General features: G+C 34.2%; 3 protein-coding genes across 3 annotated transcripts; all 3 read left to right on the top strand.

Annotated features, from left to right (window-relative positions):
* The first annotated feature begins 3761 nt into the window (after positions 1–3761).
* On the top strand, positions 3762–5298 carry LOC122604515 (protein WVD2-like 2). The gene is made up of 5 exons (XM_043777402.1): positions 3762–3797; positions 4236–4319; positions 4459–4530; positions 4926–5036; positions 5143–5298. The coding sequence occupies exons 2-5, from the start codon at positions 4236–4238 to the stop codon at positions 5296–5298; spliced, it is 423 nt and encodes a 140-aa protein (XP_043633337.1). The 5' UTR covers positions 3762–3797.
* Positions 5299–9077: 3779 nt separating this feature from the next.
* LOC122603469 (putative ankyrin repeat protein RF_0381) lies at positions 9078–18952 on the top strand. The gene is made up of 14 exons (XM_043776180.1): positions 9078–9169; positions 9243–9305; positions 9425–9595; positions 10667–10798; positions 11016–11155; positions 11627–11713; positions 12024–12149; positions 14124–14276; positions 16047–16118; positions 16349–16450; positions 17443–17613; positions 17709–17788; positions 18492–18539; positions 18732–18952. Exons 1-14 carry the CDS (start codon positions 9136–9138, stop codon positions 18742–18744), a joined length of 1392 nt encoding a protein of 463 aa, XP_043632115.1. The 5' UTR covers positions 9078–9135; the 3' UTR covers positions 18745–18952.
* Positions 18953–20879: 1927 nt separating this feature from the next.
* On the top strand, positions 20880–21992 carry LOC122604514 (putative F-box protein At2g02030). Its single transcript, XM_043777401.1, has one exon. It carries the CDS (start codon positions 20880–20882, stop codon positions 21990–21992), a length of 1113 nt encoding a protein of 370 aa, XP_043633336.1.
* The last annotated feature ends 3615 nt before the right edge of the window (positions 21993–25607 follow it).

Here is a 25607-nt window from a genome sequence, read left to right as displayed (position 1 = left end):
GTTTACCATTTGGTTCTTGAGTTTCAGGTATAATGTCGTCGAGAAGGTCGTCTTGGTCGAGCCCCCATGGCGTGAAGTTTTGAGCATCCTTTGGCAGAGGTGGAGCCACATTAAGCGCGTAATTAGGAGAAGCGGGTTGTGGGATGTAAGAAGAAGAAGATTGAGAAAATTGTTGAAAAATATTGTAAGATTGAGAGTATTGTTGATTTTGAATAGGTTGAGAGTATTGTTGATTTTGAAGAGGTTGGGAATATTGTTGATTTGGGGGAGGTTGAGAATATTGTTGATTAAGAATAGGTTGATTTGGAAGGGGTTGATTTTGGAGTGGTTGATTTGGGAGAGGTTGAGGGAAATTAAACAAACGATTTCGATTATTCTTGGCAAAGGGGCTTTTTCTAGTTTTATTTGGATCCATTTTTTATAAAGTTGGTGAAGAAATAAGAAGAAGAAGAGGAGAAATGGTAGAAATGTTGTGTGTTTTGCATTAAAAAGGTTGTAAATATATAGTGAAAAAGGTAAAAGGTTTATGAATAATTAAAAGAAAAAGAAATTTTTTTTTAAAATAACGGTCGTGAGACCCGTTGGTGGGGGCCCCACGCGTTTGACCAACCAATCAAAGCCACCCTCTCTCTTCCCTCCCTTTTCTCTTTTTTATCTTCCCCCCTTCGGGTTCTTCCCCCCATTTCTTCTTCTCTCTCCTACGGTGAACCGCCGGCGGTGGTGTGCCCGCGCGGCCCCGCGTGCCTGCTCCTTCTTCCCCGCGACCACTCCCTCCCCTCTTACTACGTTCTACCAGCTGACTTGTATGCAACTATGAGTACAATGCATGGTACAAAGACTATGATAGTAAAACCAAATAACATTATATTGTATTATATACTTTAATAAGAGAATTTGACGTGAATAGTAAAGTACAAGATGAAATGCGTATTGTAAAACCATTAAAGCATATAATAAAATACAATATTATAAACATATTGTACCACCATTAAAGCATTTAAATTCTTTCATTTTAATAAGAAAATTAATGGATAGTATTCTATGCCATTGTTCTAATTTCGTCACGTTGCATCCGGTTTTCTTTCTCATGTCACACCCAATTTTCATTTTTGTTATTTTGGTTTCTTGCACAATTTTCCTTTTTGGTCTTTGTTTTTTTTTTTTTTTGATATTTTTTGTATGAAGTAAATATATGTATTTGATATTGTAAACTTTTGAATTTGGTTGTGATATTAACCTTAAATAAGTATATATTTGATACAATAAAGTTTTAGCAAACATATATAGCGACACATCATCAATAATAAAAAGTCTTTCTAACAACTAAAACTGTACAACACGCATACCGCATACGGAAACAAAATGTGACAGTGACCTTAAGTAATTAAGTACTCGTATATGTTTCATATGGCATCTTTTGAGGAAAACTCTCCATGACAAAGTGATATTTGATTAAGTGATTGTAAATTTCAATGCAAGCACGTTGGAATCACGTATCAACATGAGAATTGATGTCCCGCTATGCGGGACATAAAACCCCTCTAGTTCGTAACAAAATACAGTAATACGGAGTAATTGAGAATAGGGTTTTTTATTTTTTACATTATATATAAGTGCAAGGGCTTTTTGAAGCATAAAGTGATATGAAAGATGCAATAAATAATGAATCTAATTAAGCATGAATGCAGGATCGAACACGCACCCTATTGTAGGGATCATGATACGTCCCTAACTAGATCACCAAGCAGATGTCGTATGCATATTTCTGATGTGGAATATATTTACATTTTTAATTAGTTTACTATTTTAATTAAGTTAGACTTGATAAGCAACTCCTATTTTTGTGTCTATTTAAAGAATGCAACCTATCATTTCTAGTTTATGAATTGAATGAATGAAATATGAAAGTTTAGTCTGTTCTTCTCTCTTTGTTTTTGGAGTCTCACCTACTCTTCGGGTTTTATCTTGGGAGTTTGTAGATTTTCTCCGTAAACCTATCAATTAAAAGAGTAAACTAATTAAAAACATAATTATATTCTACATCAGAAATATGCATGCGACATCTGCTTGGTGATCTAGTTAGGGACGTATCAGATCACCAAGTCTAACTTAATTAAAATAGTAAACTAATTAAAAATAGTAAACTTAATTAAAATAGTCTACCTTAATTAAAATAGTAAACTAACTTACACAAAAATAAGAGTTACTTATCAAATACTAACGGCTATAAGTCTAACTTAATTAAAAGAGTAAACTAATTAAAAACATAAATATATTCCACGAAATATGCATGCGACATTGGTGATCTAGTTAGGGACGTGTCAGATTACCAAAATTGAGAAGGTAATTAATTAACGTACTAGTCATGCAAAAATGAACAAGCCACCGAAAATAACGGTTTTCATAAGAAAGAGTCATCAGCCACCATTGAAAATTTAGACCCTTGATCATCCACAGGGAAAAAGATCATAGCTTGAACCCAAGACTTCTGTTTTTCCTTTTTTGGTTTCATTTCTTCGTTGTTTCTCCAAGAACAATTATCGTTACAGGCTGAACTTGGCAGATCAGACCACATCTCAACTCAGATGACAAATGTAATGACATTACTCATTGTTGCTTTTTTTTTAATTTGAAAAGTTAATCATTGTTGCTTTAATTTCTTCCTTTTGTGTATTAAACTTTTTTTTTTAATGGAAATTGAGGTGTTACATTTTAAGATATGCGACGTATATCTGTAATGTTCAATCTAATTTATGAAGTTATATAAGAATAGACCTTTCATAGGGTTCATCATATATATATGCAATGAGGTCTCAGCTTTCGCGGTCTAGTGTTTGATCCGGTGACATTCCTTTGAGTCTATGTCCTGTTCAACATCTAAAATTTGATATGTGCATATGCTAAGACTATTTGCATAATTCCCTTTTAAATTTTATGTCATATAAAATCCGAAGGTATTAGCCAAAAGGAAGATGGCCGGTTTGTGTAATAGAACACGCGTTGTGATTAGCTAATTATATATTTTTCCTGTTACGGTTTATGCTAGTGTGAAGTACCCTATATCATCTTAGATTCTTAGGACTTATGATTAATCCATACACCTCTTAGAGGAAAGAGATATCTCTCTGGGTCCTTGGTGTCTAAGGGCTTATTGGACATAATTGACATGAAAAGACAATAATTGACAAATGAAAACCAGATGAGACGCTGTACAACCATATAGAAAACTCTAGATATATAGTGTCCTGATTGAAAAGACCAAAAGCTAATTGTTGGCTTGTTTGTTGTTACTTATTATTCATTTTATCTGCAAATAGAGCAATAGAGTAGAAGTTGCTAATGATGTTCAAATTGTATCGAGCTTGAGTTAACCTTGTTCCACATTATTTACTTTAATCTAGCGTGGATTGTAGACACGATTTTAGTTGGTGATGTTAGTGATGCTCAATAAATCATGAGCATCCTGAAGTTTGATTTTCGGAACAACAAATTGTTTTAGTAATTATGGAAGAAATGATAAGAAAAGTCATAATATGTTATGAAAGTCAAAAAATAATTGAAGGGTATAAAAACATGTCTAAATTGCTTTTGTTGGGGTTTTATATTTTCCGGAAGCAATGATGTTAGTGATCTAGACTCCAATTGAAGTGGAGTTGTGATGATCTTTTAAAAAACTTGGAACAGTATGTTCATTTAGAAAAAAAGAGCATTAGTCAAGCTGGCCGATAATTTCAATTATGTGTTGTTTCCAGCAGATGATGAGTAGTGATATTGAAGACGAGGATACAAACTCAAATGTAAAAATATTCTTGACCGTTTATCATTTCTCCATTCTGATTCTTGACTTCTCTGTTGATAAAGAATTTTGGTTGTATAGTTGATAAAGTTTCAATATCATACCCATATAAATGTATGTATAGTGCTTAATCAATCTAGCCCTCTGTACATTTACTGGTTGTCGTTTCCAGTGTTTTAAAAGTCGTTAACTGGACCTAGCCAGTTTAGCAGTCTTCTAGTGCTTCTTAGGCCATGGTTGCATATTTCATACGTTTCGACCTGGTTTTTTGCATGCATAGTTGAAGCAGATATATAATACTTATTCTTCGGCCTCTTTGTAGCCTTTTTGAATATGTTGTTTCATAATTCACACATTTAAGTTTTAACATGGTCACTTTCTAGTTCATAAGTCAACATTAATCCTTCACCTGATATATAGTGCTGCTATATGTGTGCAGATGGCCAGATCTCGTGTACCAGGAGTAACGGTAGGAGTAGCTCCCTCATTCAGAAGCGCTGAACGTGCTGAGAAACGTAGGGAGGTAATTTCTCACTTTAAATTTGCATTTATTTACAGTTCGGATAGAAATCACCTTATGAAACTGTACATTATGTAAAAAGCTTTAGTAAGCTGATCATCTAACTAATTACATTTTCTTCTTGTACCCGGTCTTTTTCCAGTTCTATGCGAAGCTAGAGGAAAAGCAGCAAGCTATGGAGGCAGAGAAGATGGAGAGTGAAATGAGGGCCAAGGTAACCTATTGCTATACTTGGCTATGTGTATTGACTTACCTATAAATGGGTCGTTTTGGTTGTATTATTCTTCCTACGGGTCAAATAGCTAAAATTATAAAATTTAGCTGCAAATGAAATGAGCCCAGAAATAGTATGTCTAAATTTCTAATTGGTATAGTTTTGTAATCATATCTACAGTATTACTTAATCATATAATTACAAATCTGAACAATAGAATAAATGCACAAAAAGGGAGGGAGGAACAACATGACCCATTTTGACATGTAAAGAAATTACTTGCTGGCCCGTTACAAACCCACCCATTTTGCTATCTGTAGCCCCATTTTCTAATTTGGTTTATATTTTGAAGTAAAAAGTTCATTTATCTTTCACGAAAATTATGGCAATGGTAGGAGGAGGCAGAAGCAGCTATAAAAGAGATGCGAAAGAACTTGTATGTTAAAGCACATCCAGTTCCAAGTTTTTACCGTGAAGGACCTCCACCAAAGGTTGAACTTAAAAAGGTACTTATATTTTGTTTGCTTTCATATTATACGTTTCTGTGAATGTTAAAACTCCAAAATTAATCTACACTCTTGGTTCATGTTTTTTAACATTTTTGAATGGCAGATGCCTGTGACTCGGGCCAAATCACCCAAATTAACCCGGGGAAGGAGTTGCAGTGACTCACACTGTTTGTCCGTGGAAGACAAGTGCCCCTCTTCAAGGAATGCACCTCTTAAGGGACGACGTTGTGTGACTCCGAATCCCAGTAGGAATAAGTAGGCACGAAGTTATTGATCACCCTTAACAAAACAATGAAACCCGGCTACTAAAACTTCATCTTTTAAATCGACCCTAGATGAGTAATACAGACTTTGATATTGATTCTTGAATTTCACTAGAAGTGGTTATGTACAAACTTCATATGGGTATATATTGTTGTATATTATTGTAATTATTTTTTTGACATTGTTACAACATTTGGTTACATTAGAATTAACATACTTGTGGCAGAACACAATCATATTGGTTGCAACTTACAATGTTATTAATCTATGTTACTACATGAATAGTACATACACTAGCTAATCAACCCGGGTGATTACCCGGGTATAATTATAAATATAGAAATGTAACCTTCTGTAATGATAATACTTATAGGCATTGCTATTATTATTATTATTCAACAAACCAAAATGCTACATCATTTAGGATCAAATATAAACCTTTTAATACACATTATAAAATCAAAATGAAAGGCATAGTTCCATAAACGAAATCAACATCATCAACTAAAAATCAGTTAACATGATATTGTTTATGTATACTTTAAGCAAATGACATGATATTTTAATGCAGGAATGCATCAAGATCTAACTAGAAGACCACCATTGTGTTATCATTGACTTGTGCCCATCCACTAAATTGATTCCAATTTTCTAAAGTTTCAAATGCACACCAAGTTCGTATGGGAAAACGTGGGTATGATCTACATACAAAATAGAAAGTTATCCATGCAAAAATCTTACATTGTCTCCCAAAATCCTAGTGAAACTATTTGGATACCAGCTTTAAAAAAAATTGTCATGTATAAATATAACCATAGTAGCCTAAACATACAAAGATCCTACAGCCTATCTACCTCTCTTATTTAGGAAATAGATAACCAAACCGCTCATCATGAAGTAGCCTAAGCTACCATGATTGGAATACCCAAGAAAAACATGCACTAATAAAGTTTAAAATTCCACTTGCCATTCAATTATTGCCAAAACATTTCACCCAATATCAAGAGCAAGAATAACCTTGATACCCCCACTATTAAGAGCAAGAATAACCTTCGTATGTTATAAACTAAAAAAATAGTAACACAAAGTTGCTCCATTCGTTCCACTGCGTGCATTAGATAACTTTTAGTAGATACGTATCGTGAATGGAGATTAGCACCAACGCCCTTGATACATGACATAGCAATAAAGCTAAAGCATAAAAAAGATTTCAAACTCCATATCAAACACCATTAATCAATGTGTACTATGAGAAGACACCCAAAGACAATGCTATCAAGTTAATATCCATATAGAGGCAGTTCATCCATAACCTACACCATCTTTTAATATTATTACCGTAAAAAAATATTTATCAAACACTTTGTATGCACTTGATGAAACACCTTTACAAAATCATTTAACTTGTATATAAACACAATTTATTCAAGGCGATACCTTTTATTCATATGTCATTGTAATTTATAGGAAAAAAAAGTTAACCTTATTATTATGGTTATAAAACAAATTACACAGTAATTAAATCTCAAGTATATAAATGAAATTAATCTTCAAAAAAATAAAATATGGACTAAAATAATAAGGATACATATTAGTGATTAAGTATTTTCCTTCGGAAAAAAATGGAGTTTTACGAGTCACCAATTAATTAAAGACGACTTCATTCAGAAGTGAAACCTCATATAGAAAGCAAAACAACATATACAAATAAATAATCTTCATCTAATTTTTAATCTTGCCATTGTACCAGAGAATCTTATAGAGATGGCTTAAGTCATGTAAGAACCGTACATCCGTACCCTTTTGATATTCACTGGCCCAAATAAAAAATTGGTTGATTAAATTCAAGATAAAAATGTTTAACCAACTCTTTTATTTGTAAGAATCATAATCAGAAAAGAAAACAACCAATCCCCCTATGATTTCTGGTGAATGATGATGTTTATAGTTTATAATATATAGCAAATGCCAAGGTTGGTATATATTTACGGAGAGGTTTATATAATTACGGAGAGGTTTATAACAAACCCTTTTATAATATGGTAAACTCGAATTTTCAGAAGCCAAGGTTGGTATATATTTACGGAGAGGTTTAGTGAAGCAAATGCCACTTGTCATTTTCTTAAAAGTTATTTATTTTGGGATCCTCTTTTATCAAAGAGAAAGATTAGTAACATGCGTCGAGTCAACTGAATAAGAGAGCTCGCAATGCCCTTCACGAGCCTTGGGCATATGGTTGAACCCAGTCAAGCAACCACAAGCACACACCACATGTGTGACTCGTGGTTGACTAGTGGTGCAGCGACGCCTAAGGGGCGGCATAATTATTAGACGTGATTCTAACCACGAGCTCAAGTGTATTTATTTATTTATTTTTTCTTTCCCCCCCTCACATTTAGTATAACAAATTAATAATAAGTGAGTTTCAGACTAGTGGTTGTTTAGTGATGTATTGAGGATGTTCTATACTTCTATGAGATTAATATTGATTAGTGGTAGGAAGATTTATTTTGAAGTGAAATGTGACGCTGACAAACACTAGTGGTGCTATGTGCCGTGTGGTAAGAAATTAAGGGACTTGTGTACTCTAATAACTCTATTAAATTTTCAATTAAGTTGAATTACAACTATTGCTACAATAACTTTATTTAAACCAAAAAAAATTATTTTGTTCTTGTTGTTGTAGAACAGAAAGTATACATAGCATAAACGAATGGAAAGTGATATTTGTATCACTCTTTTTGATATATCTACTACATTGTTGTATAAATAACTTGTACAGTCCGCGATATAAGTTGTACTTTGTGGTAGATGTATCAATAAAAGTGGTCCGAGTATTACCAAAATACTTGACTGAATCTGACTTGACATCTAAATCACGTAACAATACTCAATTCGTCAACAAATTCTAACTTACTAACAAAAAAAAAAGTTGGCAACTTTAGTTTTAAGTTGAGGTCATATGGATAGGTGAATTAGTAGGTTTATTTCAATTCTCAACTCTAATAAGGGAATATGATGTGAACAGTGTTTTTTTGTCTTTATCTGCACATTGAAGATAAATAAAAGAATTAACAATTATTAAACATAAAATGGTTTTGGTTCAGTGGTTGTTCTCCATACCTTAAGGAGTGAAGGTCACGGGTTCAACCCTTCCCACCCTTTATTTTTTAAAGTTTGTATTTAATAGTAAAGTTTTTACATTTTGGTCCCTCCTTTGTTTTCTTTTTACTTTTCTGTCCTTCCTGTTTCTATTTTATTATTTGAAACCCTTAAACTTATATAATTTGTTTTTTTTTTTAAATTTTTTTGTAACATCTTCTTTTTTATACCTTTATGTTTTACTAGTATCTACTCTAATAAGGGAATAGGATGTGAACAGTGTTTTTTATCTTTATCTGCACATTGAAGATAAATAAAAGAATTAACAATTATTAAACATAAAATGGATTTGGTTCAGTGGTTGTTCTCCATACCTTAAGAGTGGAGGTCATTCAAAATAGTCCATATGGGTCTAACAAGTCATATGAGTTTTAAGTTCCGGTTCATATTATTTTCAAGTCAAATTGGTCAAATGCGTTTGGATTGGTGAGTCAACCAAATATATTGACGGGCAGGTCAAAATTACTCAACCCATTTCTTTGATTTCGATCGGGTTTTGAGTTGTATTCGGTGTTGACAGGCAACTTTTTTTTTTTTTAATAATAATAATTAACGTAAAACATTTTAAAACCCCGGCCAGGTAGTTTCTCGAAACTCCTTTCTTTCTTTTTTTTTTTTTTTCCTTTAGGGTTTAAGCCAAACACACACATTCTAGAGCGAAACCCACACCATGGCTCGCCCTGATGCTTCCGATGCTCTTGCAGGTTATACATACATACATATATCTATATCTATTTGTATCTATAAATTATTATCTAACAAATTCTTATATTTCAGTTAGAGAAAAAGTTAAACAGATTCTTGATGCTGCAGTTGCTGGAAACCTTGATTTCTTAAAAAGTAATTATTTTTCTCCTTTATTTTTTTACCTTTTACAGTTTTTACTTTTTAGTAGTTTTATTATTAGAATCCATTTGTTATGTGTAGTAAAATCCCAAATGTGTTGGAAAATTTGATAGGTGTAGCTTCACAATTAGATGAAGGTAAAGGACTATCGCAAACCGTAGCGAGTATTAAGGATGCGAATAAACGGGGTGTTCTTCATTTTGCGGCGAGAGAAGGGAAGATCGACGTTTGCAAGTATTTGTTGGAGGAATTGAAACTTGATGTTAATACTAAAGATGAGGATGGTAATTGAACCCTTTTTTTGTGTTTGTTTGGTTATGTTGTTCAAATGCTAGAATTGTACTCGTGCGATCTGGAGGCGACACATAGTTTTAGGTAGGGGTGTAAACGGTTTTGGTCTGGTCGGGTTTTATCAAAAAAATTGTATCAAACTAGTAACCTCGGTTTTGAAAAAATAACATGCTTATAAAAACAACGCTTATTCTTATAATAGGCTCCTTATGAAAGAATGTTATTGCTTATCTGCTTAAAACAAAAGAAGCAATAAGTAGATAATAAAAACAGCAATCCCAATTTTAACATAATATTTAAAACGTATCAAGACCTTGACTTTCATCTCATAATTTCAAAATTTTTTGAAGTGCTTATAAAAAAAAAATCAAACAACAATATGTATCTAACAATTTTTTGATAGAACACTAGATTCTGATTGTGCGATGTGGCAGTGACACATAGTTTTAGGTAGTTTAATAAAAATTTGGGTTTCTGGTGGTGGTGGCTGTGTGGCGACGTAGGGGCTTTGAAGCTTCTTAGAGACCTAAGCGCTGCCTTAAAAACTAAAAATTGTGATTTTTAATATTTATTTTTGATTTATAACTTGTTTTCTAAGCTGATTTCTTTGCCTATTTAAAATGAAATTGAAAGCCAGTTTAGTATAGTGTTTTATTTCTCGTGGATAAAATAGTCAATACATTTAGAAAAGAAGGGGGATAGCAAGCTAAGCAACACACACTAAGAGGGCCTTATAAAGTTGGGGCAATGTGGCAGTGACACATAGAACACTAGATTCTGATTGTGTGATGTGGCAGTGACACATAGTTTTAGGTAGTATAAAAATAGGGTGGCAATTTCGTAATGGTGGTGTAAGGACTGTAAGAGGTGGGCAACATGTTGTATTGTTTTTGGGCCGGGAATTAGAATGATGTGGTGATGTTTATAAAATTGAACTGGGAACGGAGTTGATGTGGCCCTTTCCTATCGGTGTTACTTAATTTTAACATGTTGAAGGGCTTTGTCTATATTAATTGCATAGATATGATAGTGGATTTTTTAAACATTTAATTTTATCTTTTAAGGTGAGACACCTCTTATTCATGCTGCAAGACAAGGGCATACCACGACAGTCAAATATTTTATTGAATATGGTGCTGATCCTTCGTTTTCGAGTGAATTAGGAGCCACGGCTCTTCATCATGTTGCCGGAATAGGTGAGTTGCTTTATTATCATTGTTACAAATTTAACTATTCCGTTTATGTGTACGATTCATTATTTCATTCTTGAAAATCTGTATTATTGGACTAAATATGAGCGATATCTTGTAATTTGAGAGTTATTAGTACATGCATATTTGAAGTATAATATTTAATGTATAGTTTTTTATTTGAGGAAGTTTAACATGAACATATACAAATTAATGTTTGCAGGACATATTGAGTTGATGGAGTTGTTGATATCCAGTGGTGTTGATGTTAATTCACAAAGCGAGTCTGGCACCCCACTGATTTGGGCTGCTGGTCATGGACAGCAAGATGCTGTAAAGCTTTTATTAGAACACAAGGCTGATGTAAGACTTCGTTGATGGCTGCTTATGTTCCTTTTGTTTTTGTAATTGTTATAATTTTATGGGATTGTTAGTTATACAACAGATTCTACCAAACAATAAATGCTAGTCAAGGTATGTTCTATTAAAGGCAATGCCTTAGCTAAATAAGTAAGAGGTTTGATAAGGTAGACTTGTCTAGGATTTGTTTAGTATTCTGAATGACAAAATTACCATCTCTTGATCGTTTTTAACTGAAGAGTATTTGATAAAGCTATATTACAATTGTTGGATGATTGTAATGCAACATTATTTTATGATAACCTAAATGATCAAACCCCAATCTATCTATCATAATGAAAATACATATCTTTCTAATATAAAAGAAGAGGGTGTGTGGTGGGTCGTTTATACCTTTTCTACGGTTCTTATATACATGTATGATGTATGTACATATATATACACTTTCATAAACACATGGTGATTGTTTTGCAGCCTAATATTGAAACTGATGATGGCATTACTCCTCTGCTGTCAACTGTGGCTGCAGGCTCGCTTCCATGTTTAGAGCTATTAGTTGAGGTACATGAAGTTCATTTATGATCCAGTATGCCATCTTTTAGTTCATAAGCATAGCATGCCAAATAGCCTGTACCTCAGACGGAAATTTGGGCATGATTATACCTTTTGATAATAATCTCTTGCCATATAACAATGTGAAGTAGTCATATTATACTTTTGACATTGTTTATGTTATAGCATTAATATTGATGACTTACATCTATAAAGAAATAAAAATTTCATTGTATGTTTAAGTTTCTGATATTCATCTTTGCAGTTTTTGATATTATCATCATGTTTGGTCCACTTTAACTATACCATTGAATTACAGGCAGGTGCTAAAGTAAATATTATTGCTGGTGGAGCAACTCCACTGCACATTGCTGCTGATATTGGTAACTCAGAATTGATCATGTGCTTGCTAAAAGCTGGTGCTGATCCCAATATGACTGATGAGGTTAGTCACACATTAATTTCCAACAGCAATTTCTTGTCATTTAACTAGTTACTGTCTATCACATCATTGTCATGTTTGCTAACTGCAGACCAGGTATGAATATCTCATAATTGGTTCTTAAATAGAACATTATATATACTATTAAGCGGATTGAAGCCATGAACAGTAACTCGCCTTCTTGGCAAGTTACTATTCACCCACATAACGTCCAGTAAAATATAACCAAATTGCATTCTGTTTGATCTTTTTATTACGAGTTATTTATTGGTTTTTTGCACTCTTTTTCCTTTTGGGTTCTCAAACAATATATTGCAACTTTTTATACCTATATCCGGTACCATTATCATTATTCGGATGTTGTCACATCGCATCCCATTTGGACTTTCTATTACGGGTTACTTATTGGTTTTTTTTTTTCTTTTGAATTTTCAAACATTATATCTCAACTTTTTAATGGTCATATCCCGTAATGTTATGTACCTTTTTGCACACTTTTTTATATGTGGTTTCGACTAATATATTGAAAATTTTCATACGATCTTTTTCTTTGTGCATATTATATATATGTATTCTATGCTATAAACTTTTAGATGCGTTTGTGGTATTGCTTTAAATAAATATCTATTTCTTATGCAAAAAGTCTGAAGCTAACATATATAGCGACATCTAATAAGTAACAAAAAGTAATTACAATAATTGAAATTTCGCAATGCTCAGACGGAAGCTAATGTGGTTTTGACATTAAATAAATATACATTTGAAAAAACTTTATCCGTGACAGAATGACTTTTAATTAAGCGGTTGAAGGTTTAATATATGTACATAAGACAACACAACCATTTCAAAGCGAAAATTGAATCCCGCAACGCGGGACCCGAAATTTACTACTCCAGTAGTTGTTTTTAAACAAAACTATTAAAGTTTATCAGATACATCCTACCTAATATTGCATGTGTACTAAAGTATCCATTTAAGAATAATGAGAACAGTGTCCCCGCATTGTGGCGGCCGTGGAGTTGTCGGCGTTGGTGATGATGTAATAGCGTTGGCGGTGGCGGTAACAGGTGGTGGTGGCGAGCGGCTGTGGCGACGGCGGCGGCGGTGGCGGCGGAGATTGGTGTAGGTTACTGCGGAGATTGGTGGCGGTGACGACGATGACGAGTGGTATAAGTTATTGATGTTATTTGGTTTTAATGAACTGTTGAAACTTAAAATGTTAAACAAGGCCATTTACTTATTATATATTATAGATTACTAGTTTATATAAAATGATCTCAAACTCATAAGGGGCAATATAAAGTAAACCAACATTCATCTATACCAAAGCTTTCTTATCCAATTGTGCGTAGGGTGAACAAAACTCATTTGTATATTACCTTGTTATGGCATGCACTCATAGAATCACACACTGCTCAGTTGGTCTTGGTCTTCTCATCTCTCTCTATATAGTTGAATCATATTCTACGGGTGAATGACTTGAAAAGAAAGAAGAAAAGAAATAAGGTAAAAAAGTGTATGGTTGACAGAGAAGACGTGCAAAGAGTGTGGGTGAAATTAATGGCATGGTCACCAATGCCAGCCCATATATATATATATATATATATATTTAATCCATTGAAGTCTCGACTGTAAATATATAAATATAAATTCGATACAATGATATTTTATTTTTAGTTATTACTGATCAAGTTAAACTTGTTACATAGCTTCAAGCCTTAACACTTTTTATCATTATAACATCTTGATTTTGATCTCCTTTTGTGTAGACCAAAGGTTTACTTTGTTATTTTTTACATTTTAGATTATATCGCTGATATATATATATATATATATATTAAAAATTATTTCCTTCATATTTAGGGTCCCCGACATATCACTGATATATCACCGCTACGTCCGATACATCGCTTTAAGGGGGTCGACCGAGACGATATCGATAAGCGATAATTTACAACCTTGTTTTTTTCTTTATAGGATGGTCAAAAGCCAGTACAAGTTGCAGCTGCGAGAGGTAATCGGAATGCTGTTGAGATACTTTTGCCCTTGTCATCTCATGTTGAAACTGTTAAAGATTGGACTGTCGAAGGTATAATCAAACATATGCAATCTGAAGTTGGCAAGAGACAGGTACCAACTAGAATCCTTTTCTTCTGTTTTGCCTGTTTCAAGTGATATAAACAGTGGTTGATTTCTTGGTGTGCTGATCTGACTTTGAACGTATGTAGTAGTCTAGCATGATTGGGATTTCAGGTTTTCCGTTACCTTAATTTTGGTGTTTCCTTTTTGTTTGTGTTAGGATTCACATGGTTTTGTTTGGTTAGTTTTGATTAAATAGGCTGGATAAACTGGACCAACCAAACTGTCTACAACCAGTTCGGTTTTGGCTGGTTTAATGGTTTGGACAAGTTAATGAGTTATGCATTTGTGAAGCCTCACTAATAGTTGGCTTTAAAACTGATATATAACAAATGTCTAAAATAAATGTCAGCATGAAGACTCGTACGTATAACTTCAAAACCATTCTAAGTTTAAACTAAATAAGTACCCCCATTGTTAATAAGAAGACTAAACATCTTATGACTTCAAGAAACCATTTGTATTTACATTCATCGTAGTTTTTTAAAATAAATATACATATTCGATACCATTAAAGGGATAGTAACGGGATCGAACTGGGGTGGGTTTTGTTTAGTAAAAAGAGTTGCTAGTCAATTGACATTCTATCCACCAGCACATGTATAATACAAAAAATTGTTTATGATAACCTCAGTTGGGTTTAGTTTATATGGTCTATATATAGAGGGAGGGGATTCCCTCAAGTTTGCTCAACTTGCCTAGTCAGGTTGGGGAGATCTTGACCATTGAATTTTAATCAAAGGTCAAGATTCAAAGGATCATCATTGAATCTTGACCTTTGATTATAAATGGTCAAGAAGGTCAAGATTCAAAGGATCATCATTGAATCTTGATCTTCGATTATAATCCAATGGTCCAGATTTGCTTTACTTGACCCCTCAAGTTGAAACTAACTTGAGGGGGTCCTCCACCCATATGTAGAGGCAAATTGTTAACCAAAACGCTCAACTTGGTTTGAAAATTTTCAACCCACTGGACTACTATTTGCCTTTTCAGACCAACCAAGTAACCCATAGTTGTTAAAGGCGTGTGCCTAGGCGCAAGGCGAGGCCCAGGCGCACATGTATCACCTGATAACCTAGGCCCAATGCGTATTAATAAAAAGCGATTTTTGGGGTTTGGAAAAATACGTTCCAGACAAAGATATCACGTATATTATGGTTATATCAGAGGAGAATCTTAGTTCCATAAATCCCAATTATCAACATCTTTCATCAAACTCTTCTTCATCTAAAAGGTCTGGTTTCTAGTTACTTAAGTTTGGAACAATAGTTTTGAACAATTTGGCTTGAACAATTTGTGTTGAACACTTGATCTTTTTAGGTGAATGCATTATGGGTCCTTTTAATGGTATTTAGTAATTTGAATGGCTTTTGGTTTGTTGTTTTACTTAATTGCACTTTTTTTCCCCCGAGCCTGCCCTTTTTTGCTCATTGCGCCTTGCACCCTATTTAAAGTCATATCGCATTGAGTGTGCCTTTGCTTTTGACAACTATGAAGCAACCCCACATGTTTTGGTTTGGATGGTTTGGTCGATTTTGACAGATTGAACACCCCTGGTTTTAAAGATAAGTTACCCCTGAAAGTTCGACCAACATAATGAGATAAAAAGTTGCTATACCTTTTAAGCCATTGAAAAAAGTGGGACTAAATGATGTTTAACGATATTGCAACCTCACTTCGCCTCTTCCTTTCTGTGTGTGTGTGTGTGTGTTTACTGCGTGGTATAACATTGATACTAATATGAGGTTAACTATCCAGGAATCAGAAGGAAATACAAGAGATGTTAAGTCGCGAAGTGATAATACCATTCCGGCCATAAAAATGCCTGAGGTACCATTCTGAATTTTTCTTGAAGGCAAAAGATTCTTTTGTTTAATTATTTTAGTGGCTGCTAGTGTTTGACTGTCATATGAATTTTGCTTCATTTGGATTTTAAGATTTTGATTAAAAGTTAGGGCCTATCTATGGAAGATTGTTCATATTGTAAATACAAACATAAGCTTTTAAGATCATAAATTTTCTTTCCACTTTTGACATTAAAAAGTTTGCTTATGTTTTAGGTGACATCGGAGGCAAAGAAAAAAGCTGCTGAAGCCAAAGCAATAGCAGATGATGCTTTCAGACGGAAGGAATATGCGATGGCTATAGATTCTTACACTCAGGTATGCTTATTCTTTGTGTGTGCTTCCAACTGTAATTCTAGATTTCCTGATGTACAGAAGCGCCTACTGATAAATTTCTAGATAAAAGGACCTTAACAACTGACTATGCTATGTTCTTTGATCACTTGTGACATTGTCTGCTTGCCATAGGCTTTGTGGTTGAATGTAATCGTGTCATAACAATTATCAACCAACTAATGCAACAATATCAATGAATTAGTTGTTAACAGAATAACTTGAAGCTCACTATTGCAAAGAGACTATTTTACTTGTTTATCAGCGATAAAACAATAAACAGCTTTTCAGATTGATAGGAAGTTGCTTTTAAGGGTTGGGATGGATTGTTACCTAATTCTTTGGCAACCCTAAGGGGGAAGGGAGTCATGTAGTTGAAATTTTCTACCCTCCCAAATCCCACCAATCACATAGCTCCAACTCATTTTTCCTTTTCAACCCTCCCAACCATTTTCCATGGCATTCATCCCTTTCTCAACCCTCCTAAATTTATATACTTTTAAACAAGATTAAATGCTAGTCAAAGTGGTCCCCCACCCGGCCATCCCTCATTCACATGCTTCCAACAACTAATTTTCTCCAACCCTCCAAGGGTTAAAAGCCCTCCCAACCCCAACCCTTTCTCAACCCTCTATCATGGCGGTGGTATGCCTTGGAGGGCTAGGCCAACCCACATGTCAACCCTCCACCACTCCCTTCCCCCTAAGAAGCATTTTTTGCAATGGGGACCTGTTGTACATATTTCATTATGTGCACAAGCCATTAACAGTTTCTGTTTTTTTATTCAAGTAAAACCACCTGAACCTGTAGATAATTGTGGAAAGTTGTTGAGAAAAAAAATTGCTCGAGTCCAATACTCCAATAAGGCTAATTTAATCTTATGCTTTCATTTTCTCTTACAGCTTTTTGCAAAGGAGTATATTGTCTTTTTTTTGTCTATCAAGAAATCTAATCTTTCCATGGTGGCCATTGAACAGGCAATTGACTTTGACCCGAGTGATGCTGCTTTGTTTTCTAATCGGAGTCTATGCTGGTTACGCCTTGGGCAAGCTAATCAGGCATTAGTGGATGCACAATCCTGTAAGGAATTGCGGCCCAAGTGGGTTAAAGCTTGGTATCGAGAGGGTTCAGCTTTGCGTGAGATGAAGGCATGTTATGTTATTTGTTCAGTTTAAATAATTTTAATCAGTTTGCTCTAACAGAATTTTAAGGTTTAATCATTCACTTCCTCTCTCCACTGCAGAAGTTTGAGGACGCAGCAAATGCATTTTATGAGGGAGTTACACTTGAGCCTGAAAATATGGAGCTTGTAAAGGCTTTCAGGCAATGTTCTAAACACACATGCTACTTCAATTGACACCTGATCTCAAACTTACATTGTGTTCTAGGGCAATACGCATTAATTAAATAATAACGTAACAGTTCAAAATTCTTACACAATTGTATAAGTCTCGTAGCTTTTTGAACTTCAGTGGGATTCATTTGACAAGTGATGTGCGAGATATCAAAATTCACAGAGATACAGTTTAATTTGATTTCAATGTCAAGTGTGTGTTTGGCAACGGGCTTTTAGGAGCTTAAAGCTATGTGTGCAATTTCAAGATTCATGGGGATAGGGTTTATTTTGATTTTGAAAGCCAAGGGTGTGTTATGGAAGGGGCTTTTAGGAGCTTAATGCTACCTGCTTATAATACAAAGCTTTTGTTAAAAAAATTGCTTTATTTGGATATGGTATTGAAGAAGAAAACCCATGGCTGAGAAGCTCCTAAAAGTCTCTAAAGTTAAAGTTATTGAAGGGAAGGTTGCAACAAAGCCCCACACAAACATAGAAATTATATTTAAAAGAAGGGTGTAGGGACATTACAGACAACCTTTACACTTTATGGGTTAAGGAGTGTAGTGTATCTAACTCTTTGTGATGATGGGTAAATAATCTCATGGGTTTATGTTATCTGGGATGATGTGGAAAGAAGTAGGAGCTTTTTCTGTGTAATATCTCTCATGTTTTCATGTTTATATTTTACAGGGAAACAGTTGAAGCCGGGAGACAATTTCATGCTATAAACAAGGAAAGGTAATTTTAGACTTGTAGACCGTGAAAGCTCAGGATTTCTGCACCTTCATTCTTACTGCTTTTCAAAATTTGGCGCCCTTGTATGTAGTTTTCTTGATTAGCTCAATATCTCCTTTAGCTTTATAATATGTGACTAAGGATACAAACTCCCTTTCTTCCGGATCTTATTGAAAATGTTTGAATATGCTGTAGGAATGGTCAATGATTGACATCAACCTCTCAAGAATGCATTCAGACAAGCTAGGATATTGAGATAGTCGTTTTTATTTGGTAGTCTATTGTAACTTAAGGGGTTTTCCTGGGAAAATCTTAAATTTTTTCTGTGCTTTGATGATGGCTGTGAAAGCATGGCATTTGATTGCAGTAGATATTGTACTTTAATATGAGGTATTATATACGTCTTCTTTTTGTTCTGCTGTGTTTGGACGACAGGTTCTTTTAAAATATATGATATTGATTAGTATTAGTTGTGACTTGGAGGTGCTTGGGCCGAATTTGGTTTTGGTTTGTTGTAGTCTGATTTAGATGAAGTAATAAATATTTCCATTTCAAGTTTAGAGTCATGTTTGGTTGAACAGTCATGAAATCAGTGTATTGAACCACCAGGGTTGACGTTGATCAATATAAACTTAATATTGATCATGAAGACATCCAGAAAAGGATGAAGACCATGATGGTTCAGAGGCTAGAAGAATCATTGGGCTGTGACCTATATATAACCTTCAGAGTGGATATCAGACTAGAGTGGATATCAGACTAGCTCATTGAAGCAAATAAAATGGATAACATATTGCAAGTGATGCATCATCAAGTAACAAAACTGGACTGATGACCTCTTACAATGTAAGAACAAATGTGATAAAATTGATGCTCATGATTTCTATCTGAGATCTGCTGTCGGATCTTCTCCTGTTTTGACTTTTGAGACAAGAGAGTTAAGAAAAATAAGGCTCCTGTAGTCCTGTCTACCTCTGCCTCTTGAAAGAAGATTAAAACTAACAAGGCTCCGTCTACCTTCACAAATTAAGACCAATTTTTGCAAGTTTCCCAATTAGACCAACAAACCATTCAATATTATTAGTTATTACCAGCTTCCTATATCTTTAATCAGTAAAATTCCTAGTTCAACTTGAGCTTTGTAGTCATATTTTTGCAGATTTAATTTCTCAATTGTCTTCCACAACGCACTAGTTTTTTTTTGAAAGGTGTGAATTATTCTTGAACGCCAGGAGGTTTAGCATACATTAATCAGGTTTGCGCTGGAGAGCCTATTTGCATGATAGATAATTTAAATCTTTTGATGAAATACTTTATCACCCAAAGATTAATTTGTAGGGAAAACTCCACAATAATTGGAAATTAAATATTTGTGACCACCTTCAAATATACGTAAGGTAGGAATAGAGATCTCTTGTGAGAAAATGGACATCCTTGGACGATTTGGTGATGGTTTCTACAACGCTTCAATATTTGTCTCTCTACTAATGATCTTGTAATTGATGGAAAGGTGACTATACCCTTCCTCGATGGCTTTCTAGTCATCATCTGTTGGATAACGTTTTGCTAATGATAGACCTTAAGGTGTTGTCATTAACGTGCAAAAATTAGTTGTATTTTCACCATAAAATTTAGACGGACTTGTAATATGGAAGATATTTTTTTATGAAGTTAATGATAACCTTTTTATTAGTAAAATCTAATAGTTAAGTGCCGTTAAGTGAAATTTCCAAATGTATCTTTAAACCTTTTATACCACTTGTTTATGGAATTAAGGATATGTGAAGGTAATAAATAAAAATAAAGTTTTTGCTAAATGGCTGTATTCAAGTGTATAAATAGTTTTACACTGACAATAATATTCAGGAGAGATTTTTGATATGAAAAATACAATTTTTTTTTTTTCTTTAATGATTGTTAAATACAATATTTTGGGTTGCATTTCACATTTTTTAAAAATAATTATATACAATTGATTTTATTCAAATTTTCATTTTATATGAAAGATATTATTAATAAATCTGAAGTTTCCGGTAGGATTTACCTAATAAAGTTATCATTAACATACAAAATTTATATTTTCATATCAAAAATTCATCTTTTAATTTTATGGTAACTTCGATTCAATAAATAAAAGAAATTTTGCATGTTATTATTGATTGAAATCTTTGTTTTAGGAAAATGCAATAGTACGTCTCTGTTATTTATGATATCTCTCAGTCATTACCATCAATAAAGTTTATAACCTATAGAATCTTATTAATCTTAGCAATCGACCCAACCCATTCATATATAAATCAAAATAAACAAACCCTGATTAAGACCTAGCTAGCTGCCATCAGTATGTCCGACTTGCCTGAAGACACACTCTACTATAACATCTTTTCAAGGATTCCGATCAAATCTTTGGTTCGTTTCCGGTGTGTATGCAAACATTGGCGCGAATACATTGACGAATACATCAAGGATCCTCACCTTGCAAAGATTCATCATGCCATAGAAGAACCCAAACCCATTCATATTGGTTCAATCAAATCTTATTTTCCCTTTCAACAACCAATCTCCATACTCAGTTTTCTACGTGTTACGGAAGATACTGTAGACGGAATACAGGTGGAAGAGGATCTGTCCTCTATATTTCAAATAAAAAGATCTTCAATACACCATCCGAATCATAAGATACACGGTTATTGCAATGGGCTCATCACTCTGAAACGACAACCACACCAGTTTCGTGATATTGGAACCACTTTTGAAGTGATCAATCCGCTAACTAAGGAATGCCACGAGTTGCCACAACTCAAGAGGCCCAATCATGAAAGAATAATAGGGCAAGGGCTCGGTTTTGATGATTCCACCAACACCTTCAAGATGGTCTGTCTTTTTGATGATAATGGCAGTGTGGTGCATGTTTTGGGCACAGACTCATGGCGAGAGATACCCCAAGTGCCCTTGCATTGGATTGATGGGGAAGCCGTTTATGCTAATGGACGTTTGTATTGGCAAACTAGGTACGCGAATTATGGGTTCCAGTTAGTTTGGTTTGACATGAAGAAAGAGGAATTCGGGGTGATTGACCTTCCCAAACAAACAGAGGGTTGGTATCACCTTTATTACCCTGAGTTGGTTAATCTTAATGGAGAACTCAGATTCGTAGCTCATTATATTAGGCATAATGATCGTGAGGTGGTAGTGTGGATACTTAAGCATGATGATCAATGGATTACACACTGTGTTTTTAAGCATCATAATTCCTATGGCCGTGTTAGTGTTTTAGGTTGCTGGAACCAAGATGGAGACTTATTATTATTGTCATCTCACGAAGGATTTCTGTTGTTTCTTTACAGACTGAAAAGTGGCAGTTTCCATAAGCTGATCCGTCCAGAAGATGAAGCTAAAGGCGGAGAGATTCGAATGTATCAAAGCAGTTTGCTTTCAATACGCAAATGGCATTAACCCCCAAAATCATCATTATTTGCCTCGAAAACAACTGATCAAGTTTAATTAAGTACTGTTCGGATCCTAATATCAGTTTCAAGTGCCAATTATATATAGTAACTTCACAAATTATATTAGATATAGCAGTTCATGTTTAATTTGAATAATCGATCTTTAAAGAAGCTTTTCTTGGTCTTCATCAATATTTTAACATCTGTTTCTTTTGTAAAAGGTAGAGGTTATCATGTTTTGATTATTCCAGAGGAATCTCATAATCCTGTATAAACAAGGAAAAGTAATTCACTCCAAGCTGATTGGTCTAGTAAGCTGACCCTTGATCTAAGCTGGGTCAGGTCACATACCAAGTAATATTGGCCAATCTGAGTATCCTCAAACTGATTCAACCTTAGCTTGACCCAACATGTAAGGTGTTAACTTTGATCTGCCACTAACCCAATCTGAATACTTTAAGCTGTCCTGGTTGAAACAACTTAAGTAGAATGTAATCTGACCGTTACTAGAACTGGTTACTTCTCGAGCTGCGTGAGAATCATTTAAGATGAGTAAGTCACAAGTTGTCTTGTATCCAAGATGAACATATATAGGCTGATTCACAATTACTTCAAGTTGCTGAAGATAATATTGGTGCAAGTTCCATTGCTGGTGGATACTTGCTGTTAGAAAGGCCCGCTGATGCAATGTGCTGAAGTGTTACCTGCTGGTTTAAACACTTAGGGGGCACACCCGATCCTTGACTGAAGGGTGCTGAACCTTTCACTTGAAGGGGGCGCCAAACAGTTTTGTAAAATTAAACTACAAAATTTCAGTTACCTTAGTTTGGGGTTGCTAATTACCTTAAAACTGATTAAATTCTTAGAAATAGTAGTAGATTTAAAGAGTTTTATAGAAATTGTGGGCTTGCCATTGCCACCCTTGGCCACCACATAGCTCATCCACTGAGCAAAAACACATTCGTGCAAGTTAACATTTCACTTAGAGGCCTCTCGAGAATCAGCAAACACATAGACATCATATCATTATTCTTATATTGATTAGCACTCGAGTTAGCAATCAGAGTAGTACTTAATTGATTTAACATTCAGATCAGATTAATGGGTGTTTTCAGATTAGCACAAGTCTCAGTTTAGCATCAATATTCAGATGAGCTTTCAGTGAAAGTTTCTGGTGAAGTTCACTTGCTGAACTATTTAAAGGCTGCCATGTAAGAAATGGTGAAGTCTTATTGCTAATGAGATAAGCATACACCAAGTATATATAAATCTAATAGTTGTGGGCTGGTCTCGTCTCAATTCATCAGAACATAATAACTAGTAAAATACCCGTGCGTAGCTCGGGTAACAATTATTAAGGTCAATCTATATGTCACATTAAACAAAAAAAAAGACCAACGGAAAAAAAAAACAAAATATTAATCATAATAGTTAAGGAACAAAGTGAGAAACGGATAATTGACAAAGTCATACAAAATATAGGATCCAAACATAACTCGAAACCTCAATTGAGATGTGTTCAAACCAAGAATGCGAACACTTGTAAAAATCCATATTTATGGGACTTCATTCATTTTCAGCTGCATCTTTCACGCCTTCTACATCAAACCCGTCCTTCATATCTTCATCTTTCAATTCCTCATCCTTAACACATAGTTGATAGACACTCTCCTCCACATTGAATTTCGTCCATCATGATTTCCTCATCTTCAGGTACACTTTGTGACACCTACAGGTTGTTCCAAAGCTTTCTTTGTAGATTTTTGTTCTTTGTACATAGGCGGTGCCAAAAATTTGTTCGTCAGGTTCATGGGTCTTGTTTAAGGTGTATGCTTACTATGGTTTAGACCAAAGTGTTGTGTATGACCCATTTTACCCACTTTGACATGATCATAACTAAATGTATCAAAATCAACGGATGCAACAATTATATGAAATGTCAAATACAACTAACTTATGCAAGGTTACATGTTTTATGCTATATATGATGTTGGTAGATTAAAATGGGCTTTTCCTCAAGAAGAGGAGAGGCAGGAGACCGAGTAAGGGCGAGAGATGATAAGGGAGGCAGGAAGCACGTTTCATCATCCTATGGTATGCTTATTTTCCCCTCATGAGTTATATGTATCTGCCTAGTCATCCTAAACTAAACGAAATTTTCAAAGCATAGGTACGATTAAGCTTTTGTAGTTGGGACGATATAATGGTTCACAACAGTTTAAGTTGGTTGACTCTCTAATCTTGTTTTTTGTTACATACAATATTTTAAGTAGTGGTAATTGCCCGAAGACCGTCGTAGCGAATAATATATCCTTCATTGCAGAGGGGGCTAAATGCAGTTAAATTAACCCTCAATTACATTGTTGGCACCATTCGTAATGCTCTTAAGGTAAGCTTCCGTCATTTTTTTTTTTGATAAGTTGACATTTATATCTATGGAGTTGTACTCTATTTGTAACTAAAAGAAACTATAAGAGAAGTTTCTGGTTGAAGAAATGCTTCAATGGTCAATACACATTTTGGCATTTACGTGAAATTTTAGTTATGCATGCGAGTCTCATAGGAGGGCATGACAGTTCTGGATAATTGAACTGCTGTGGCAGACATCATGCATGAAACACCTATAAAACTTTCAAATGGTCCAAATCAGGTTGGGGCCATATATGATTAAGATACTAAATTGTGATTATGAAGCTCTTATTACAGCATCGATCTATTTATTTCCTAGAGTCGGCCAAGCTTAAAAATTCACTTATCCTATAGTTCATCATCAAGGGTTAGCAAGCAAAATGTCTGAAACTAAATGGGTAGTGAAAATCATTTTTAGATCTCAATAGATCCTGGTTGCACATAAAAATGCCATGGTAATGTTTTCTATAGCAATTTCCTCATTAGCTTGAAAATTCACCTATATATAATATACAACATATAAAAAAGTAAATATACGTTGAATAAAATTTGTGAGTAAATATTATTGTAGGTTTGTGACTTACTTGGTTAACAGTATCTTAATCATGATGAATATCATCCAAGAAAACAAAGTTATCCAATAAAGCAAATTCACCATCGCCATCATAGTTGAGACCATCAATTTCCTCATCATCCGAATCATTGGTCACGATCACATCGTCCCATTTCGAGTTTCTTAGATTGTCTTCTCTTTTTGTTGTTTCCTTTGTGCTACATACTGGAAATGGAGTAAACAACAAATCACTTTATATACCTATCAACAAAGTTCCATGAAACAAACTATACCTTGGTTGGTAAGATGATGAGAACATCCAATTTTTTGGTTGAAGACATTATATTTGTTTTGCTGGATGAAGACATTTTCTTTTCAAGTTATGTAGTTTTTGAGAAGTTTATGATGATTAGCAAAATTGTAAAAGGATATGCTAGACATGTGTTTGTTTATATACTTGCTGGTTTGTAAAATTGTTGGAGGTAAATGTATGAATATGAAATTTAAAATTCCATAAATTTCTCATTAGTTAGTTGTAATAACTTGAAATATACGTATGAAAGTGCCAATTTTATTGTTTTAGAATCAACAAAGTAATGATAGTAGATATATTTTCATAAAAACGGCAGTAATTATATAAGGGATAAGAGATACCATTTA

Source organism: Erigeron canadensis, chromosome 6 (genome assembly GCF_010389155.1).
Source record: "Erigeron canadensis isolate Cc75 chromosome 6, C_canadensis_v1, whole genome shotgun sequence".
Lineage (NCBI taxonomy): Eukaryota > Viridiplantae > Streptophyta > Magnoliopsida > Asterales > Asteraceae > Erigeron > Erigeron canadensis.
Note: the sequence above shows the minus strand (reverse complement) of the source record. Positions and strands in the feature narration are given on the sequence as shown.

Excerpts from the sequence above, each read along its gene's own strand:
- LOC122604515 (XM_043777402.1), top strand. The coding sequence starts at position 4,236 with ATGGCCAGATCTCGTGTACCAGGAGTAACGGTAGGAGTAGCTCCCTCA. Across the intron at positions 4,320-4,458 it reads GTGCTGAGAAACGTAGGGAG|TTCTATGCGAAGCTAGAGGA; the intron begins GTAATTTCTCAC and ends GTCTTTTTCCAG. Across the intron at positions 4,531-4,925 it reads AGAGTGAAATGAGGGCCAAG|GAGGAGGCAGAAGCAGCTAT; the intron begins GTAACCTATTGC and ends TGGCAATGGTAG.
- LOC122603469 (XM_043776180.1), top strand. The coding sequence starts at position 9,136 with ATGGCTCGCCCTGATGCTTCCGATGCTCTTGCAG. Across the intron at positions 9,170-9,242 it reads TGCTTCCGATGCTCTTGCAG|TTAGAGAAAAAGTTAAACAG; the intron begins GTTATACATACA and ends CTTATATTTCAG. Across the intron at positions 12,150-14,123 it reads ATCCCAATATGACTGATGAG|GATGGTCAAAAGCCAGTACA; the intron begins GTTAGTCACACA and ends TTTTCTTTATAG.
- LOC122604514 (XM_043777401.1), top strand. The coding sequence starts at position 20,880 with ATGTCCGACTTGCCTGAAGACACACTCTACTATAACATCTTTTCAAGG.